Below are 15,847 nucleotides of genomic sequence, written 5' to 3' on the forward strand. Positions count from 1 at the left end.
GGGCCTTGCCTGTCTCTCCACAAGGACGATGAGGAATTCCATCTGGAAGCAGACCAGGTACCCTGAGTGGAGGCCGTGCCAGAGGGCCAGGAATAGCAGTGACAGACCCTGGGACAGCTCCTTGTTGCCCAGGAACTTGAGGCGTTTGAAGAAGTACCTGGGGGTGGGGGGAGGAGGAGGAGGAGGAGCCGCAGGATTAGTCTGGGCACCCCAGGGGGACAACTGGGACTCCTGAAGTGGGGTGGCCCAAGGGAGACGGGGAGATGAGACCGAGAGTAGCTTTATGTTTTGTTTTGTTTTTTTTTTTTTGGGGGGCCACACCTGGCGATGCTCAGGGGTTACTCCTGGCTCTGCACTCAGGAATTACCCCTGGCAGTGCTCAGGGGACCATATGGGATGCTGGGAATCGAACCCGGGTTGGCTGCATGCAAGGCAAATGCCCTCCCGCTGTGCTGTTGCTCCAGCCCCAGGAGCTTTATGTTTTGGGGGCCACGCCTGGCTGAGAGGGCTACTCCAGGCTCTGGGGTTCTGCGAGGACTGGGGACTCAGGGATGCTGGGAGCCGGTCAGGTGCCTTTGAGGCCAACACCTGGACCCCGGTACTAATATTGGCACCCCCGCCGGGTGCGTTAATGACCGAGTGCTGCCCCATGTCCGTTGCCACTGTCGCAGGGAGGTGAGGACAGGCCCCTGCTTGTGTGGGGACACGGAAGCGAAGGCCTATCTGAGTGTGAGGGGCAGGACAGAGCCAGGCTCGTGGCCTTCACCCTTCCTGGTCTCTGAATAGGGCCGAAATGTTGGGGGGTTGGGGGGGGGGTTGTGCTGTCCAGTGGCCCGGCCTGCCGCTGCCGCTCACCGGGACACCCAGGCGTTGGTGTTGATGTTGAAGGAGGCGATGGTGCCCGTGAAGCGGGGGGTGGTCTCGAAGAGCCACACCTTCATGTTGGCACAGGCGTCCCACTTGGCCTCTCCGTTCTCGTCGAAGCCGTTGAAGCCCAGTCCCGTGAGAATGCAGACGCCTTCCTGAGGACGGGGTGGCTCAGTGGGCCCGCCCTGTCACCCCGCCTCCCCGCCCTGGGGGTGCACCTGCCCCTCCCGTCCCGTCCCGTCCCGTCCTGCTCCCACCCCCCTCACCGTGACCAGCCAGCAGGTGACGTATTTGTACAGCACGAACTTGCCCCAGACCAGCAGGTACATGCAGCGGAACCAGAAGTCGCGTTTCTGGGGAAGCGATGACGCATGTGTTAGGCTCCCTGGTGACAAACTTGGGGCTCACTAGCACCCAGGCTGCCAGGTGGCCAGGCTCAAAGCCTTCCCCCCCCAGAGTGTGTCCTGCGAGCAGCCTGACCCAGAGGCCTTCTGCCTATCCAGCTCAGTGCTGACTCAAGGTGGGCATGAAGCCCGACACGGGGCAGGAGCAAAGGCTGCGGCCTCCCTGCCTCCTCAGAGGCCACCCCAAAGCCCTTTCCCGCCTCCAACAGGCTGGGGAAGACAGGAAGCTGCTGTGTGCCAAGGAGCCACACGGTGGCGCTGGAGTCAGGGCTGCTTCTGGGGAGGAAGTCGGGGTGCCCCTGACACCCAGTGCAGAACCAACCCAGCCCGTTCCTGGCCTGTTCCTGGCCTGGCTGAGACCTAGGCTAGCTCCAGGGGTCCTCAGCGGCCACCCCCCTCTCCCCGGGCCTGGCGCCGGGGCCACTCACATCATAGTCGTCTGTGAGGAGATACTCTTCTGAGATGTGGGGGCTGAGCGTGGTGTAGCCCACCAGGTAGACGAGGCCCAGACTCAGGCGCTTGAGAGCGGGGATGGTGCTAGGAAGGAAAGGTAAGGTCACCGGGATGGTGGGAGGGACAGACCCCCGCTCCCTGCCCGCCCCCCCCCCCCCAGGCTCTCAGGGATGCCGCCTGCACTGTAGGTCCCTAGGGAGGGTGGTGATGACCCAGGGGTTCTGTGTCCTCTGATGCTGGGCGAGTCAATGCCAGCAAAGGGTCCTTCCAATACCTGAAATGGTTTTCTGTGATAAATGTATGTTCAAATACATGTTTATATATACGTGGCATTAAAGGGTTTTGCTTGGGGGCCCCACCTGGCTCTGCTCAGGGATCACTCCTGGTGTTGCTTGGGAACCCTAGGGGGTTGTTGGGGATCAAGCCTGGGTGGGCTATGTGTAAGGTGTACCTGCTGTACTGCCTCTATGGCCGGGATGTGTTTTTTAATTTTTTTAATTTTATTTATTTTTTGCTTTTTGAGTCACACCCGGCGATGCACAGGGGTTCCTCCTGGCTCATGCACTCAGGAATCACTCCTGGTGGTGTTTGGGGGACTGTATTGGATGCCAGGGATGGAACCAAGGTCAGTCATGCAAGGCAAACGCCCTCCCCGCTATGCTATCGCTCCAGTGCACCCCCCACCCCAATGTGTGTTTATTTATTGTGAAATAAAAAAAGTCACTAAAAGCTTGAATCTGATTGCCTTGAGCCAAATTCTGCAGCACAGACCTAAACTGTTCTGTTCGGGGGTCCCTTCAGGATGGGCAACCAGAAGCCAGGGACAGTCCAGGGGGTGTGGGCCCAGCCTGATGAGAGACCGCAGGTACGAGGCTGGGGGGGAGGGGCGACACCAACACAGGGGTCTCGAGCAAGAAGGGACGGTTACCTGCTGGGTAAGCTCCCCGGCTTGTCTGTCAGCTGTCCCTGCACCAGCTTCATGTAGTGGTTCATGGAGAACTGGGGTCCCACCAGGAAGGCCCCATAGAAGTAGGAAAAGCCAGCCACTTCCAGCAGCGACGGGACACCCCTGATGGCAAACTGCTGTTGCTCGGGGGACAGGGTAGCCTTGGCGGGAAAGAGAATGGGGGAGGGGAGTTTCAAGAGAGCAGGGGCGCCCCTCCCCCACGCACCCACCGAACCCCGGGGGTTCCTCCAAGAGCCAGCCCTGGGGCGGGCGGCAGGGGGCGGTGCTGGGCGTTTGGCTGCCAGCTTCACAGATGCCCGGCTGGCACCACTCTCTGGACTTTGTGCGTGAGCTGGAGCCCGGGCAGAGGGACCTGCTGAGCCTTGGTCGGGGCTACCGGGATGTGGAGGCGTGGCTGCCGGAATTTGGGGGGGCAGGCTGGCATGAGTGGGTCACACGCGGGGACCGCAGGGGCTTTTCTTCCGCGATGGGGTGGGGGCATTCTTTTCCCTCTCCGCGGAGGCCTGGGTACTCACCTCCTCCTTCCCTCCATCATAGTAGTCGACAGCCAAACCTGGGGGCAGAGAGAAGGGGTGGGTGGTGGTGGGTGATGGCGAGGGGAGGCCTGTGGAGGGCGTGGGGTGGGGGGAAGCAAGCCTGTGTGTGTGGGGGGAAAGGGATGGCTGGAGTGTGCATACGTGTGTGTGTGTGTGTGTGTGTGTGTGTGTGTGTGCATGCCTGTGTGTGTGTGCATGCCTGTGTATGCGCATGCCTGTGTGTGTGAGAGAGCGAGCGAGCTGTGAAAAGGTAGCAGTGAGCGCCCCTCCCCACTCACCAATCAGCTTCAAGGTCAGCACACAGTGGGGCATCGTCCACTTGATATCGTAGTTGCCCGTGGCTGTGTAATAATATCCGGCAAGAAGGTAGGCCTGGGAGAAGGGGAGTACCTCGCTGGATTGCCCAGTCTCTTAATTTTTTTTTTTTCCTCTTTGGGTCACACCCAGCGATGCACAGGGGTTCCTCCTGGCTCATGCACTCAGGAATGACCCCTGGCGGTGCTTGGGGGACCCTATGGGATGCTGGGAATCGAACCCGGGTCGGCTGCGTGCAAGACAAATGCCCTACCTGCTGGACTATCAATCCTCAATTCGCCCTCCCTCCCTGGCGTATGTCCCCCTGAGCACAGAGCCAGGAGCAGCCCCTGTGTGGCCCCAGTTACCTGTCCTTACCCCCCAAAAAGGGAGAGAAAATATATTTTCAAAAGTGCTTATAAATTGAAAACCTGAAGTTATTTTACTTATTTTTCCTTTTTTTTTCGGGGGGTGGGTTGGGTAGGTGGGGTTAGGCTATACCCCACTGTGTTCAGGGCTTATTCTTGACTCTGCTCAGGGTCAATCCTTGTGGTGCTCAGGGCACCCTATGGGGTGCAGGAGATCGAACCTGGGTCAGCTATGTGCAAGGCAGGTGCTCATCTGCCATGCTCTCTTCAAATTTTTTTATTTTTTGGTGTTTTGGGTCACACCCGGCAATGCTCAGGGGTCCTAGTTTTGCACTCAGGAATCACTCCTGGCAGTGCTCGGGGGACCTTGTGGTATGCTGGGAATCGAACCTGGGTCGGCCGCGTGCAAGGCAAATGCCCTACCCGCTGTGCTACCACTCCAGCCCCACATTTTTTTTTTTTTTTTGGTTTTTGGGTCACACCCAGCAATGCTTAGGGGTCCTAGTTTTGCACTCAGGAATCACTCCTGGCAGTGCTTGGGGGACCCTGTGGTATGCTGGGAATCGAACCCGGGTCGGCTACATGCAAGGCAAACACCCTCCCCGCTGTGCTCTCTTTGACCCAAGAAACTCAACCGGTACCCGAGAAGCGGCTTGCTCAGGGTTTCTCCCCACCAGATGAGATGAGCTCATTCCGTGCTGCCTTCTGCCCTGCCTTTAAGTGACGTCCCCGCCTCCCCCCACCCCCCGCCTCCCATGGAAAGCAGGGCGAAGCCTGGTCAGAACCAAGGGACCTTTGTGACCTGGCCCTGGCAGAGGGTGAGTTGGTCGCCCTTCCCGAGGCCACGCCAGCCGCTGCAGGGCTGTCAGAGGGCGTGTGGGGTCAAAGGGTCCGACACTGGGTCTCTGCCCCCTGGCTTCCTGCCACCTTCCCAATGATGCCCGGCTGTGCCGGGAGGAGGGTCAGGGGTGGGGGCGGGGCAGACGGTACCATTTGGAAGCAGAAGGTGGTGAGGACAGCCGTGATGGTGCGGCCCATGAGGCGGAGGATGAAGAACTGTAGCACGATGCATAGCAGGGAGTGGTAGAGCTGGTTTCCTGTGGGCAGAGCGGAGCCCCCGTGAGCATGAACCCGGGCAGCCCCACCCTTCCCGAAACTGGCAACTAACAAGGAATAGCGCAAGAAAAAAGAATTGTGGGCCTCGGGGCTGGTTTTTTTTTTCTCCCCCCCCCCCCCCTTTTTTTCCTCCTTCAAAATAGTTTCATGTTTTGGAGGAAGGAGAGGAAATTCATTGTACAGAGCAAACAATTTCCGAAATGCCCGAGGTCGGGGGGGGGAGGGAATGGGGAGTACGTGGATCCGTGGGTCAGAGAGAAGCGGGTTCTTCTCTGGGGATGGGGGTCTGGTTGGGGAAACTACTCGCAACGGGCTCTCGGTTTTGGGGTTCTCCTTGCAGTACTCAGAAGGCCTGAAGGGGGAGACGGCAGCATTCAATCTGCTTGTTCAATATTTGGGCCCATTATAGCTACACCCAGAGGTACTTGGGGGCCTCCAGGGCTGGACCTGAAGATGCTTGAACCAGAGTCCCCATCATACCAACATGTGTCCTGGTGATTCCCTCCTCCTCCGTACCCCCCATGTGGGAAATAAAAACTAGTCAAGGTACATTCAGGTACATTCACTTCTCCATCTTTCTTTCCTTTCTTTCTTTCTTTCTTTCTTTCTTTCTTTCTTTCTTTCTTTCTTTCTCTCCCTTCCTTCCTTCCTTCCTTCCTTCCTTCCTTCCTTCCTTCCTTCCTTCCTTCCTTCCTTCCGTCCCACCCAGCAATGCACAGGAGTTACTCCTGGCTTTGCACTCAGGAATTACTCCTGGTGGTGCTCAGGGGACCATATGGGATGCCGGGAATCGAACCCCGGTCTGCCACGTGCAAGGCAAACGCCCTACCCACTATGCTAACGCTCCAGCCTCCGTATCCCTCCTTCCCAAGGGGACTCTGGGGAACTCCTTTCCAGTTCCTTCTACACGTAACCAACTCACCAAAGTTAAAATACGCGATTGAGAGGCCTGAAAAGGTGTGGTAGAGATGGATGAGGTAGCTGTCCTTGTAGAAAAGGAAACGCCGGTAAAACAAAGCTAAGGGGTAACCTAGAGGGGGAAGAGAGAGCAGAAGAGGGTTAACTGGTATTTGGTACATCCCCAGGCTGTTCTGGAACAATCTGACCTGAAACTTAGCCCAGAGGGGTAAAAGTAAAGTAAAGTAAAGGCCCTCCCATTGATCATCGATTTGCTCGAGCGGGCCCAGTAACGTCCCCATTGGAGACTTTGTTGTTACTGTGTCTGGCGTATCGAATACGTCACGGGTAGCTTGCCAGGCTCTGCCGTGCGGGCGAGATACTCTCGGTAGCTTGCCGGGCTCTACGAGAGGGGCGGAGGAACCGAACTCAGGTCGGCCATGTTGGCTGCGTGCAAGGCAAACGCCCTGCCGCTGTGCTATCGCTCCATTTCTATGGATGTCAGAGCAGAGAATATCACTGCGTTTCCAGGAATCTGTGAATACAAATCTCAAAAGTGAAGATGTTAATTTTATTACTAATTTTGTTTTTGGAAGGGGGCACAAAACCCAGTGGTGTTCAGGGCTTCCTCCTGGCTTTGCACTCAAGAATTACTCCTGGTGGGCACTGGTAGAGGGATGGGTACTGGATCATTGTATAACTGAAACCCAAGCACAAAAATTTGTTTTTATTTATTTTTTGTTTTTTGGGTCACACCTGGCGATGCACAGGGGTTACTCCTGGCTCTGTACTCAGGAATTACTCCTGGCAGTGCTCGGGGGACCATATGGGATGCCGGGGATTGAACCCAGGTCGTCCACGTGCAAGGCAAACGCCCTACCTGCTGTGCTATCGCTCCGGCCCCAACCCACTGCATTTAGTAGACTGGAAAAACATCATTCAGTTGATTGGAAAAACATCTTTTTTTTTTTTCCTTTTTCTTTTTGGGTGACATCCGGCGATCCACAGGAGTTACTCCTAGCTCTGCACTCAGGAATTTCTACTGGCGGTGCTCGGGGGGACCATATGGGATGCTGGGGATTGAACTCAGGTCGGCTGGCTGCGTGCAAGGCAAATGCCCTACCCAAGGCTAACGCCCTACCCGCTGTACTATCACTCCGCCCAAGAACATCTTCTTTATGTTTTGGGTCACACCCAGCATTGTTCAATTAATTCCTGCCTCTGCCCCAAGGATTTACTCCTGGTGGTGGTGGTGGGGGGGGGTCAGGGGACCATATGGGATGCTGGGGCTCATGAACTCAGGTTGGCTGCTGTAAGGCACACGCCCTATCCACCGTACTACTGCTCTGGCAAAAAGTTGGAGGGATACTGGGATCAGTGGTGGTGGGGAACAGGCGCTGATGGAGGGATGGGTACTCGATCATTGTATAACTGAAACCCAGGCATATAAATTTGTAAGTTTACAACTGTACCTCATGGTGTTTCAATGATAAAAATTTATTTATTTTTTTCACTGATAAAAATTAAAAAAAATTTTTTTTCTCTGTCCTTGGGCCATGCCCTGAAGTGCTCAGAGCTTACTCCCGGCTCTGTGCTCAGGGATCACTCCTGGTGGGGCTTGGGGAACCCAACGGGGTGCCAAGGACTGGCTGTGGGCAAGGCAAGTGCCCCTGGAAAAAGCATCGTTGAAAGTCTTAGTCCAGGGCTGGAGCATCCCCGCCAGGAGTGATTCATGAGCACAGAGCCAGAAGTCAGGCCTGAGCACTGCTGTGCTCCCCCCAAAAAATCAAAAGCATTCTATATCTTTACACTGAAAGTCTCACATGCAGTGCATGTTCCACAAGTTTTTGAATTTTTGGGGGGTCACACCCAGTCATGCTCAGGGCTGACTCCTGGCTCTGTGCCCAGAGATCACTCCTGGCGAGCTTGGGGGACCATATGGGGTGCCAGAGATTGTACCCTAGTTGGCTGTTCAAGGCAAGTGCCCTCCCCATTGTGCTATCGCTCTGGCCAGTCACACCCGGCGATGCACAGGGGTTACTCCTGGCTCTGCACTCAGGAATTACTCCTGGCAGTGCTTGGGGGACCCTATGGGATGCTGGGAATCGAACCTGGGTCGGCCACATGCAAGGCAAACACCCTACCCACTGTGCTCCAGCCCTGGTGCTAGAATTTTACTGGTGGCCTTTGTTGTGCTCCTTATCAAGTGTCCAGCTTCGTGCCAAGCGTTTGTTTTTGAGCGAACATGGTAGATCACTCATTCGACAAGACTCTCTGCCAAGCATTTAGGGAGCATCTGTGGAAGGAGGTGGCAAGTGGTGGTTTCTTTCCTGGCTGGCTGAGATGCAGTGATCTAGGATTACAAGCTCAAGGAGGGGGAAAAGACATCTGTGACACAGTCACATGAATGAGCAAAGAAGCCGGATCGAGTCTCATACATATCACATGGGCAGGAATTTGGCAGGTCTTGCCGACAGCAGTAAGTACTGCTAAGAAGCAGTGCCTGGTCCTAGAAAGCATTGAGCAAGATCCCACTTCAACCTTTCTTCATCCTTTCTTTTTCTTGGGGGGTGGGGTGGGGTGGGAGAGGGTTCTCCCAAGTGGTGCTTGGGGACCCCAGGTACCGTGCCAGCCACCCAGGCCAGTGGTTTGATGGGGTCCCTGAGGACTTGGTGCTGTAAAGGAAACACCCTACCAGCTTAGCGCTCTGGCAAAACAACGTTCCTTTTTGTTTGCAGTGCTGAAGATAGCCCGGGCCACCCTGGCAGTGTTCAGGGGCCCCCGGGGCTTCAGCTGGCGACGCTCAAGGGGACAGAGTGGTGCCAGGTTGCCAGGTCCAAGCCCTGTGTGCACCCCCAACCCTGAGACTGTCCACCCAGGGCGTCCGGCCTCAATCCTGTACTTTCATTTTCACAGTTCCGGGAAGAGAGGGAACAGAAACCACCAAATGGAGCCAGAAGATGCATAAACAAGTTCTGGACTGCCGAAGTGTTTACCCTTTTAAGCATCCAGACCCTAAATCCAAGCCATTTAAAAAAAAAATTTTTTTTTTTTGAGCCACAAAGAGACACTCCCAGAGGTGTTCAGGGGCTGTCCTGGCGCAGTGCTCCAGGGTGACCTCTTGTCAAGGTAATGGCGTGAAGCTGGGGACAGAACTGGGGTCAGATGTACGCAAAGAAAGCACCTCAGGGGGGCTGGAGCGATAGCACAGCGGGTATGGCATTTGCCTTGCATGCAGTGGACCCGGGTTCGATTCCCGGCATCCCATAGGGTCCCCTGAGCACCGCAGGAGTGGTTCCTGAGTGCAGAGCCAGGAGGAACCCGAGCATCACTGGGTAGGAACCAAAAAGCCAAGAAAAAACCCCAAAAAACTCCTAGCCCCCGCCCCCGCCCCAAACCCTGAACTATTTGCAATGCTCAAAATTAAAAAAAAAATATTAGGCTGCCTTTGTAGACTGAATATAATTTAACCCCCCCCCCTTAAAAAATTTTTATTAGTGAGACACCATGAGGTACAGTTGTAGACTTACAAACTTTTGTGCTTGGGTTTCAGTTATATAGTGATCGAGTACCCATCCCTCCACCAGTGCCCATTCTCCACCATCACTGATCCCAGTACCCCTCCTACCCTCCATCCCCCCATCCCACCCTGCCTCTGTGGCAGGGCATTCCCTTTTGTTCTCTCTCTCCTATCTTGATAATTATCGGAGAGCAGTCTTCCCCCAGAAGGGTGGAACTGCTTGTATGCTAAAAGAAGGTGGATCTTCTAGGGGTGCTGGGTGATTTATTTATTTTCTCCAGAAAAGGGGCCAACAGGCCCTCTCCTGGGAACCATTGCTGCAGAATTATGCCATCAGGGTCCTCCCCTGCTCCAGCCTGTGAAGCTCCGCTCTGACCCAGAGGGCTGGACACTCTCTGGCCTTCGGAGTCCCGGGAGCCATTTCCGGTAGCTTTTTCTGGGCCCTTCCTGGCCCTGCAGGGATCAACTTAAGCTTGCAGTGTTTGGATCAAGAACATTTGCTTTCCCTATCACTATCACTATCACTATCCTCCCGTTGTTCACCGATTTGCTCGAGCGGGCCCAGTAACGTCTCCATTGTGAGACTTGTTGTTACTGTGTTTGGCATATCGAATATGCCACCGGGGAGCTTGCCAGGCTCTGCCGTGCGGGCGAGATACTCTCGGTAGCTTGCCGGGCTCTCCGAGAGGGGCGGAGGGCTCCTAATATATCGGAGGACTCAAAAAAAAAATCCTAATTTCATTTTAAATATCGGAAGGAAGGGAAGAAGGAGGAAGGGGTGGAGGAAGTAGCAGGCAAGGAAGGAAGGAAATAGGGAGGGAGGGAGGGAGGAACGAGCTGAGTGCATGATCTCAAACTTTTTTTTTTTTTTGCTTTTTTTGGGTCACACTCCTGGCTCATGCACTCAGGAATCACTCCTGGCGGGCTCAGGGGACCATGTGGGATGCTGGGAATCGAACCCGGGTCCACTGCACGCAAGGCAAACGCGTGCCCGCCTGGCAAGCTCCCCGGTGGCATATTCGATATGCCAAACACAGTAACAACAAGTCTCACAATGGAGACGTTACTGGGCCCGCTCGAGCAAATCGATGAACCACGGGAGGATAGTGATAGCCATAGCTCCAACCCCCTTTTTCCCTCCAACCCTCCTTCTTATCCCCACTCCTGTTCTCAGGTGGAGCTGGTGGGGAACAGTGAGCTCCGGGCCGGGCCGTGGCAGAGAGCCGGTGAGGCTGCACAAAGCCACAGGCCGAGCAGCTGGAGCGGTCGGGAGAAATAAAAGAACGGGGCCCGGTCAGGTTACCAAGAACACCCAGATCCCAACACAGCGGCGGAGTTTGGACCGGAAGGAGGGACGGGGCTGCGCGTTGCTGTGACAACCCAGAACCCCTCGGAGTGTGTCAACAGAGAGCCTTGTGCTTGGCACAGGTCTCAGTTTGAGCCGGGCTGGCCGGACACCCCTTCAAGGACAGGCTGTTTGCAGGGAGGCCGAGACCCTACAGGCTGCGCCCGGGCCTGATGCACTGGCTGCTCGAGGCCATATGCGGGCACCCGAGGGAGCTTCGAACCCATGATGCTCGGGGTTGGAGAGATAATAGGGTGATGCTCAGGGGTTCCTCCTGGTTCTGCACTCAGGAATCACTCCTGGCGGTGCTCGGGGGACCTGGCGGTGCTCGGGAGACCCTATGGGATGCCAGGGATCGAACCCGGGTCGGCCGTGTGCAAGGCAAACGCCCTCCCTGCTGTGCTATTGCTTCGCCCCCCCTGTTGGCATTTCCAAACACGAGACCAAACTTCTGGTGGGCCGGATTTTTAACAAAACAATAGTAGCTGCTACTTCATCAAGGATGTGTGAAAGTCAAGTTGGCATGTTTCCATATGAAATTTTTTGTTTGTGTTTGAGTCGCATCCGGGCGAATGCTCAGGGCTTCCTCCTGGCTCTGCACTCAGGAAATAATCCTGGCGGTGCTTGAGGGAGCTTGTGGGGGATGACGGGGATCCAACCGGAGTTGGCTGTGTGCAAGTCAAGCGTCTCCCCGCCCCGCCCCCCCCCATTGCTTTGGCCCGTACTCGGGCTTGCTTTAATTTATTTTTAAAAGAATCCAAAAAGTTTTGGGGCTGGAGACATAGTACAGTGGGTAGGGCGTAGGCATGCGGCTGACCCGGGTTCGATTCCCAGCATCCCATATGGTCCCCCAAGCACCGCCAGGAGTAATTCCTGAGTGCAGAGCCAGGAGTAACCCCTGTGCATCGTCGGGTGTGACCAAAAAAGCAAAATAAATAAATAAATAAAAGAATCCCAAAAGTTTTATTTTATTTATTGGCTCTTTGGGTCCCACCCGGCGATGCACAGGGGTTCCTCCTGGCTCTGCACTCAGGAATCACTCCTGGAGGTTCTTGGGGGACCCTATGGGATGCCGGGGATCGAACTCACGTTGGCCGCGTGTAAGGCAAACAAACGCCCTACCCGCGCTGTGCTATTGCTCTGGCCTCTGTGCTCAGGCTCTTGAGCTATCTCCCTGGCCCTGCTCTCTGTTTGCTTCTGGGGCCCACGTGGCAGTGCTCCCCTGTGCCCAGGATAGATTGGTTGCAGGCAAGGCAGTGCCTTAATCCCAGCTCTATCTCTCCAGCCCACTTTTTTTTTTTCTTTTTGGGTCACACCCGGCGATGCACAGGGGTTCCTCCTGGCTCTGCGCTCAGGAATTACCCCTGGCAGTGCTCAGGGGACCATATAGGATGCTGGGAATCGAACTCGGGTTGGCCATGTGCAAGGCAAACGCCCTACCCACTGTGCTATTGCTCCAGCCCCTCCAGCCCACTTTCTTACAATGCTTTTCAAGGTTTGTTTCTATTATAGCATATGTCAGCACATCGTTTTTTATGGGTGTATAGTCTTCCTCTGTAAAGTCATACTATATGTTATGTTCATCTGGATTACTTCCACTTTGGGGATATTATGAATGAGGCTGCTATGAGTCTTCATATACACGTTTTTGTGTAAATTGTTTCTCTCTCTCATGCCAGGGATTGAACCCAGGGCCTCATACCTGCAAGGAACATGCTCTACCACCGAGCTACATTCTCAAACCTCTCCCTACTTTCATTTTTTTTTTTATGGTACCGGGGACGGAACCCAAGGTCATTTCAGTTCTCTGGCGTTTATGCCTGGGAGTGGATCTTGAATTGCTTTATCTTCTTATTCTCGGCGGTGTCGGCCAGTTTGTAAAATCTATTGGTCGTGGACAAATGCTTGGGTTTATCCTTACTCTGAACTTACTAGTTCATCCTTACTATAGAGAAGGGGCCACTAAGACAATGATAGTTGGAAATGATCACTGACCACTCTGGACAAGAACTGAGTGCTGAAAGTAGGTAAAGGAATATACATGATAACCTTTCGGTATCTGGACTGCAAACCATAACACCCAAAAAGAAGGGGGGGGGGGAAGGAGGGAGAGAGAGAGAGAGAGAGGAGAAAGAAAGAGAGGAGAGAGACAGAGAGAGAGGAGAGAGACAGAGAGAGAGGAGAGAAAGTGAGAGAGAGAGACAGAGCGAAAGAGAAAGAGAAAGTATCCCTGCCATAAAGGCAGGGGTGGGGCAGGAGGGACACTGGGGACATCGGTGGTAGGAAATGTGCCCTGGTGAAGGGACCAGTGATGGAACACTATGTGACTGAAACCCGATCATAATCAACTTTGTAACTGTGTATCTCACGGTGATTCAATTAAAAAAAAAAAAACAGGGGGCCAGGGCGATAGTACAGCGGGGAGGGCGTTTGCCTGGCATGCCACCGACTCAGGTTCGAGTCCCAGCATCCCATAAGGTCCCCCGAGCACCGCCAGGAGTAATTCCTGAGTGCAGAGCCAGGAGGAACCCCTGAGCATCACCGGGTGTGACCCAAAAAGGAAAACAAAACAAAACAACAACAACAACAACAAGTCAAGCTCATCCTTACTCTCGGCCCTCACTTTGATCTCCAGAGGCGGGGGCCAATGCCAGGAAAGCGTTACGTCAACCCGTCTGTCTGGTCCCTGTCAGTGCAGTCCTTCTGACTGGCTCCGAAATGTGGCGGGCGTCCAGGAGTCTTGGCCCTGCACTGCCTCTTGGGACAGTGTCTCCTCTCGTGTAACCTAATATGGATCTTCATGCCAAAGACAATTACATTTCTCAAACCCTAAGCTCTTAGGGTTCTGTGTCTCCCACTTCCGGGTTGGCCAACTTTACCTTCCACTCGTGTTGCTCTCAGAATCCCCTGCCCCTAAATCATCTCTCAACCGGCTTCTTCACTTTCTTTTTTTTTTTTCATCACCCAGCGATGCTCACTCCTGGCTCTGCACTCAGGAATTACTCCTGGCGGTGCTTGGGGAACCCTATGGGATGCTGGGAATTGATCCTGGGTCAGCCGCATGCAAGGCAAATGCCCTACTTACTAGTTCATCCTTGCTATAGAGAAGGGGCCACTGTGACAATGACAGTTGGAAATCAGATCACTGATCACTCTGGACAAGAACTGAGCGCTGAAAGTAGGTAAAAAGATATACACAATAACCTCTGTACTATCGCTCTAGCCCCTACAGAGTGAGCTATATTTCTTTTTCTTTCTTCTTTTTTTCCGTTTTTTGGGGTCACACCCGGAGTTACACAGGGTTTACCCCTGGCTCTGCACTCAGGAATTACTCCTGGCGGTGCTCGGGGGACCCTAGGGGATGCTGGGAATCGAACTCGGGTCGGCCGCCTGCAAGGCAAACGCCCTACCCACTCTTGCTATCACTTCGACCCCTTCTTCGCTTTCCTGGATGATGCATTCAGCATCCTACCGTTCCTCAGCCACAGCCAAAGCCTGCGAGCTGCCTTTGTCTCTTCCTCTTCCTTGGTTCCCTGCATGGAGTCATGGCAACCCCACCCTTCCTTTCAGCCCCACCAGAAGTCGCCATGACTCCCGACTAGATTCTGACATGGCCCCAACCCGTGTGCCCTACAGGCGACATTTCTTGTCACAACATCCATTTGTCTGTTTCAGATAAAATCGAAAGTGCCAGGGATGGAAGGGGGTCAGCCATGTGCAAGGCAAGCGCCTCCCCCACGCTAATATGGCTCCAGCCCTCCATGAAGGCACTGCATGGTTCCGAGAAGCCGGAATTCAGCTGCTCTTCAGAGTAGCCACCTTAGGCTGGCAGGTGAGTGAACCGTCTTAGTCCTGTTTCATTAGAAGGAACGTCTAGGGGCCAGAGTGACAGGTACAGTGGGTAGGTCCCCCTGTTGTGCACACAGCCGACCTGGATCCCATAGGGTCCCCTAAAACCACCCCCCCCCCCACATACACACACACTGACCCCTGAGCACAGAGCCAGATCTCAGCTCTGAGCACTGTGAGGTGTGGTTCCCCAAACAAACAAAAGAACAGAAGAAGGAATGTCTCACCGAAGGCTCATCATACCTTGAGCCCGGTGCATAGTAGATGCTCAATGAAGGTGAGACTGCCTCACCTCTGAAAAAAAATTTCACTGTGTCAAGTTTCACTGTTTAAATATGAGTCTCGGGGTCTCTTGCTCTCACACGGTTTCAATCATACCTGTTGACACATTGCCCAGATGTCTTCCCCCTACACACGTCATGCCTGTATCGCCTCTGCAACACCTCTGGAGGGGCGTGCCTCAGTGGCTCTTCCGAACCAGACCGCTGACCCCAGCTCCCTGGACACCTCATTTCCCCTCGTATCTCCTTGCAGCTCAGCCGTCCAGTTCACTCAACCCGGATGAGTCATTCCTGACCCCCACTCTACCATCTCAACCCTGTCAGTCAGCCTTAGACTGTCTCCTTCACGTGCACGGCTCTGCCTCCTGAGTCGTCATCAAGGGATTCTTCGACCCTGACGGAGTCGGATCCCTTATTCCTCAGGGCGAGGCCAAGTCTCAGAGGAAGCCAAAGTCCCACAGCTCTCTCACCCACCATCCGCGCCTCGCCTTTCTGCCTCTTCCGGCAGATCAGCCCGGTTCTCACCGGACCATTTCTGGCCTAGAACTTTCCACAGATAAGCTCAAGTTCCTCCACTCCAGGTCCCCATTCGAGTCACCTTATCAGGAGGCCTTCCCAGCACATCTTATCTCAGTTTACACATTTCCCCTCCACCCCTAACGGCCACCACCACTTCCTGTTCATCTTTCCTGCTTTCTTTTTCTATTCTTCTCCTCAGGACTTAAGAGGGCCTTCACACGCTTGATCTTTCTGGAAGCAGGGATTTGGGGCTCTTTTCCTCCTGCCGGACCCAGTCTGTGCCTTGTACTTCCGGATTCCACAAAAGGTCTCTAAAACTATTAGTGGCATGGACGAAAGAACGGGTGAAAGAATGTTCTGGGCCCTGGGCAGTCCATCAAATATTTATTCAGCATCCATTATGTGGTCCGCACTGCATTAGGCAAAACGGG

At 54.5% G+C, this 15,847-nt stretch overlaps 1 protein-coding gene across 1 annotated transcript in view; it reads right to left on the bottom strand.

The window, feature by feature from the left end:
* Positions 1-15,847, bottom strand: part of LPCAT3 (lysophosphatidylcholine acyltransferase 3) — a 42,161-nt gene that overhangs the window by 1,122 nt on the left and 25,192 nt on the right. The window contains exons 2-10 of the mRNA XM_056106842.1: positions 5,928-6,035; positions 4,880-4,986; positions 3,506-3,599; positions 3,207-3,244; positions 2,653-2,831; positions 1,700-1,808; positions 1,134-1,220; positions 856-1,022; positions 10-157 (exon numbers count right to left, since the gene is read on the bottom strand). Coding sequence (XP_055962817.1) covers positions 10-157; positions 856-1,022; positions 1,134-1,220; positions 1,700-1,808; positions 2,653-2,831; positions 3,207-3,244; positions 3,506-3,599; positions 4,880-4,986; positions 5,928-6,035 — 1,037 coding nt within the window. The remainder of the gene's footprint in view (positions 1-9; positions 158-855; positions 1,023-1,133; positions 1,221-1,699; positions 1,809-2,652; positions 2,832-3,206; positions 3,245-3,505; positions 3,600-4,879; positions 4,987-5,927; positions 6,036-15,847) is intronic.

Source organism: Sorex fumeus, unplaced genomic scaffold (genome assembly GCF_029834395.1).
Source record: "Sorex fumeus unplaced genomic scaffold, SorFum_2.1 ptg000148l, whole genome shotgun sequence".
Lineage (NCBI taxonomy): Eukaryota > Metazoa > Chordata > Mammalia > Eulipotyphla > Soricidae > Sorex > Sorex fumeus.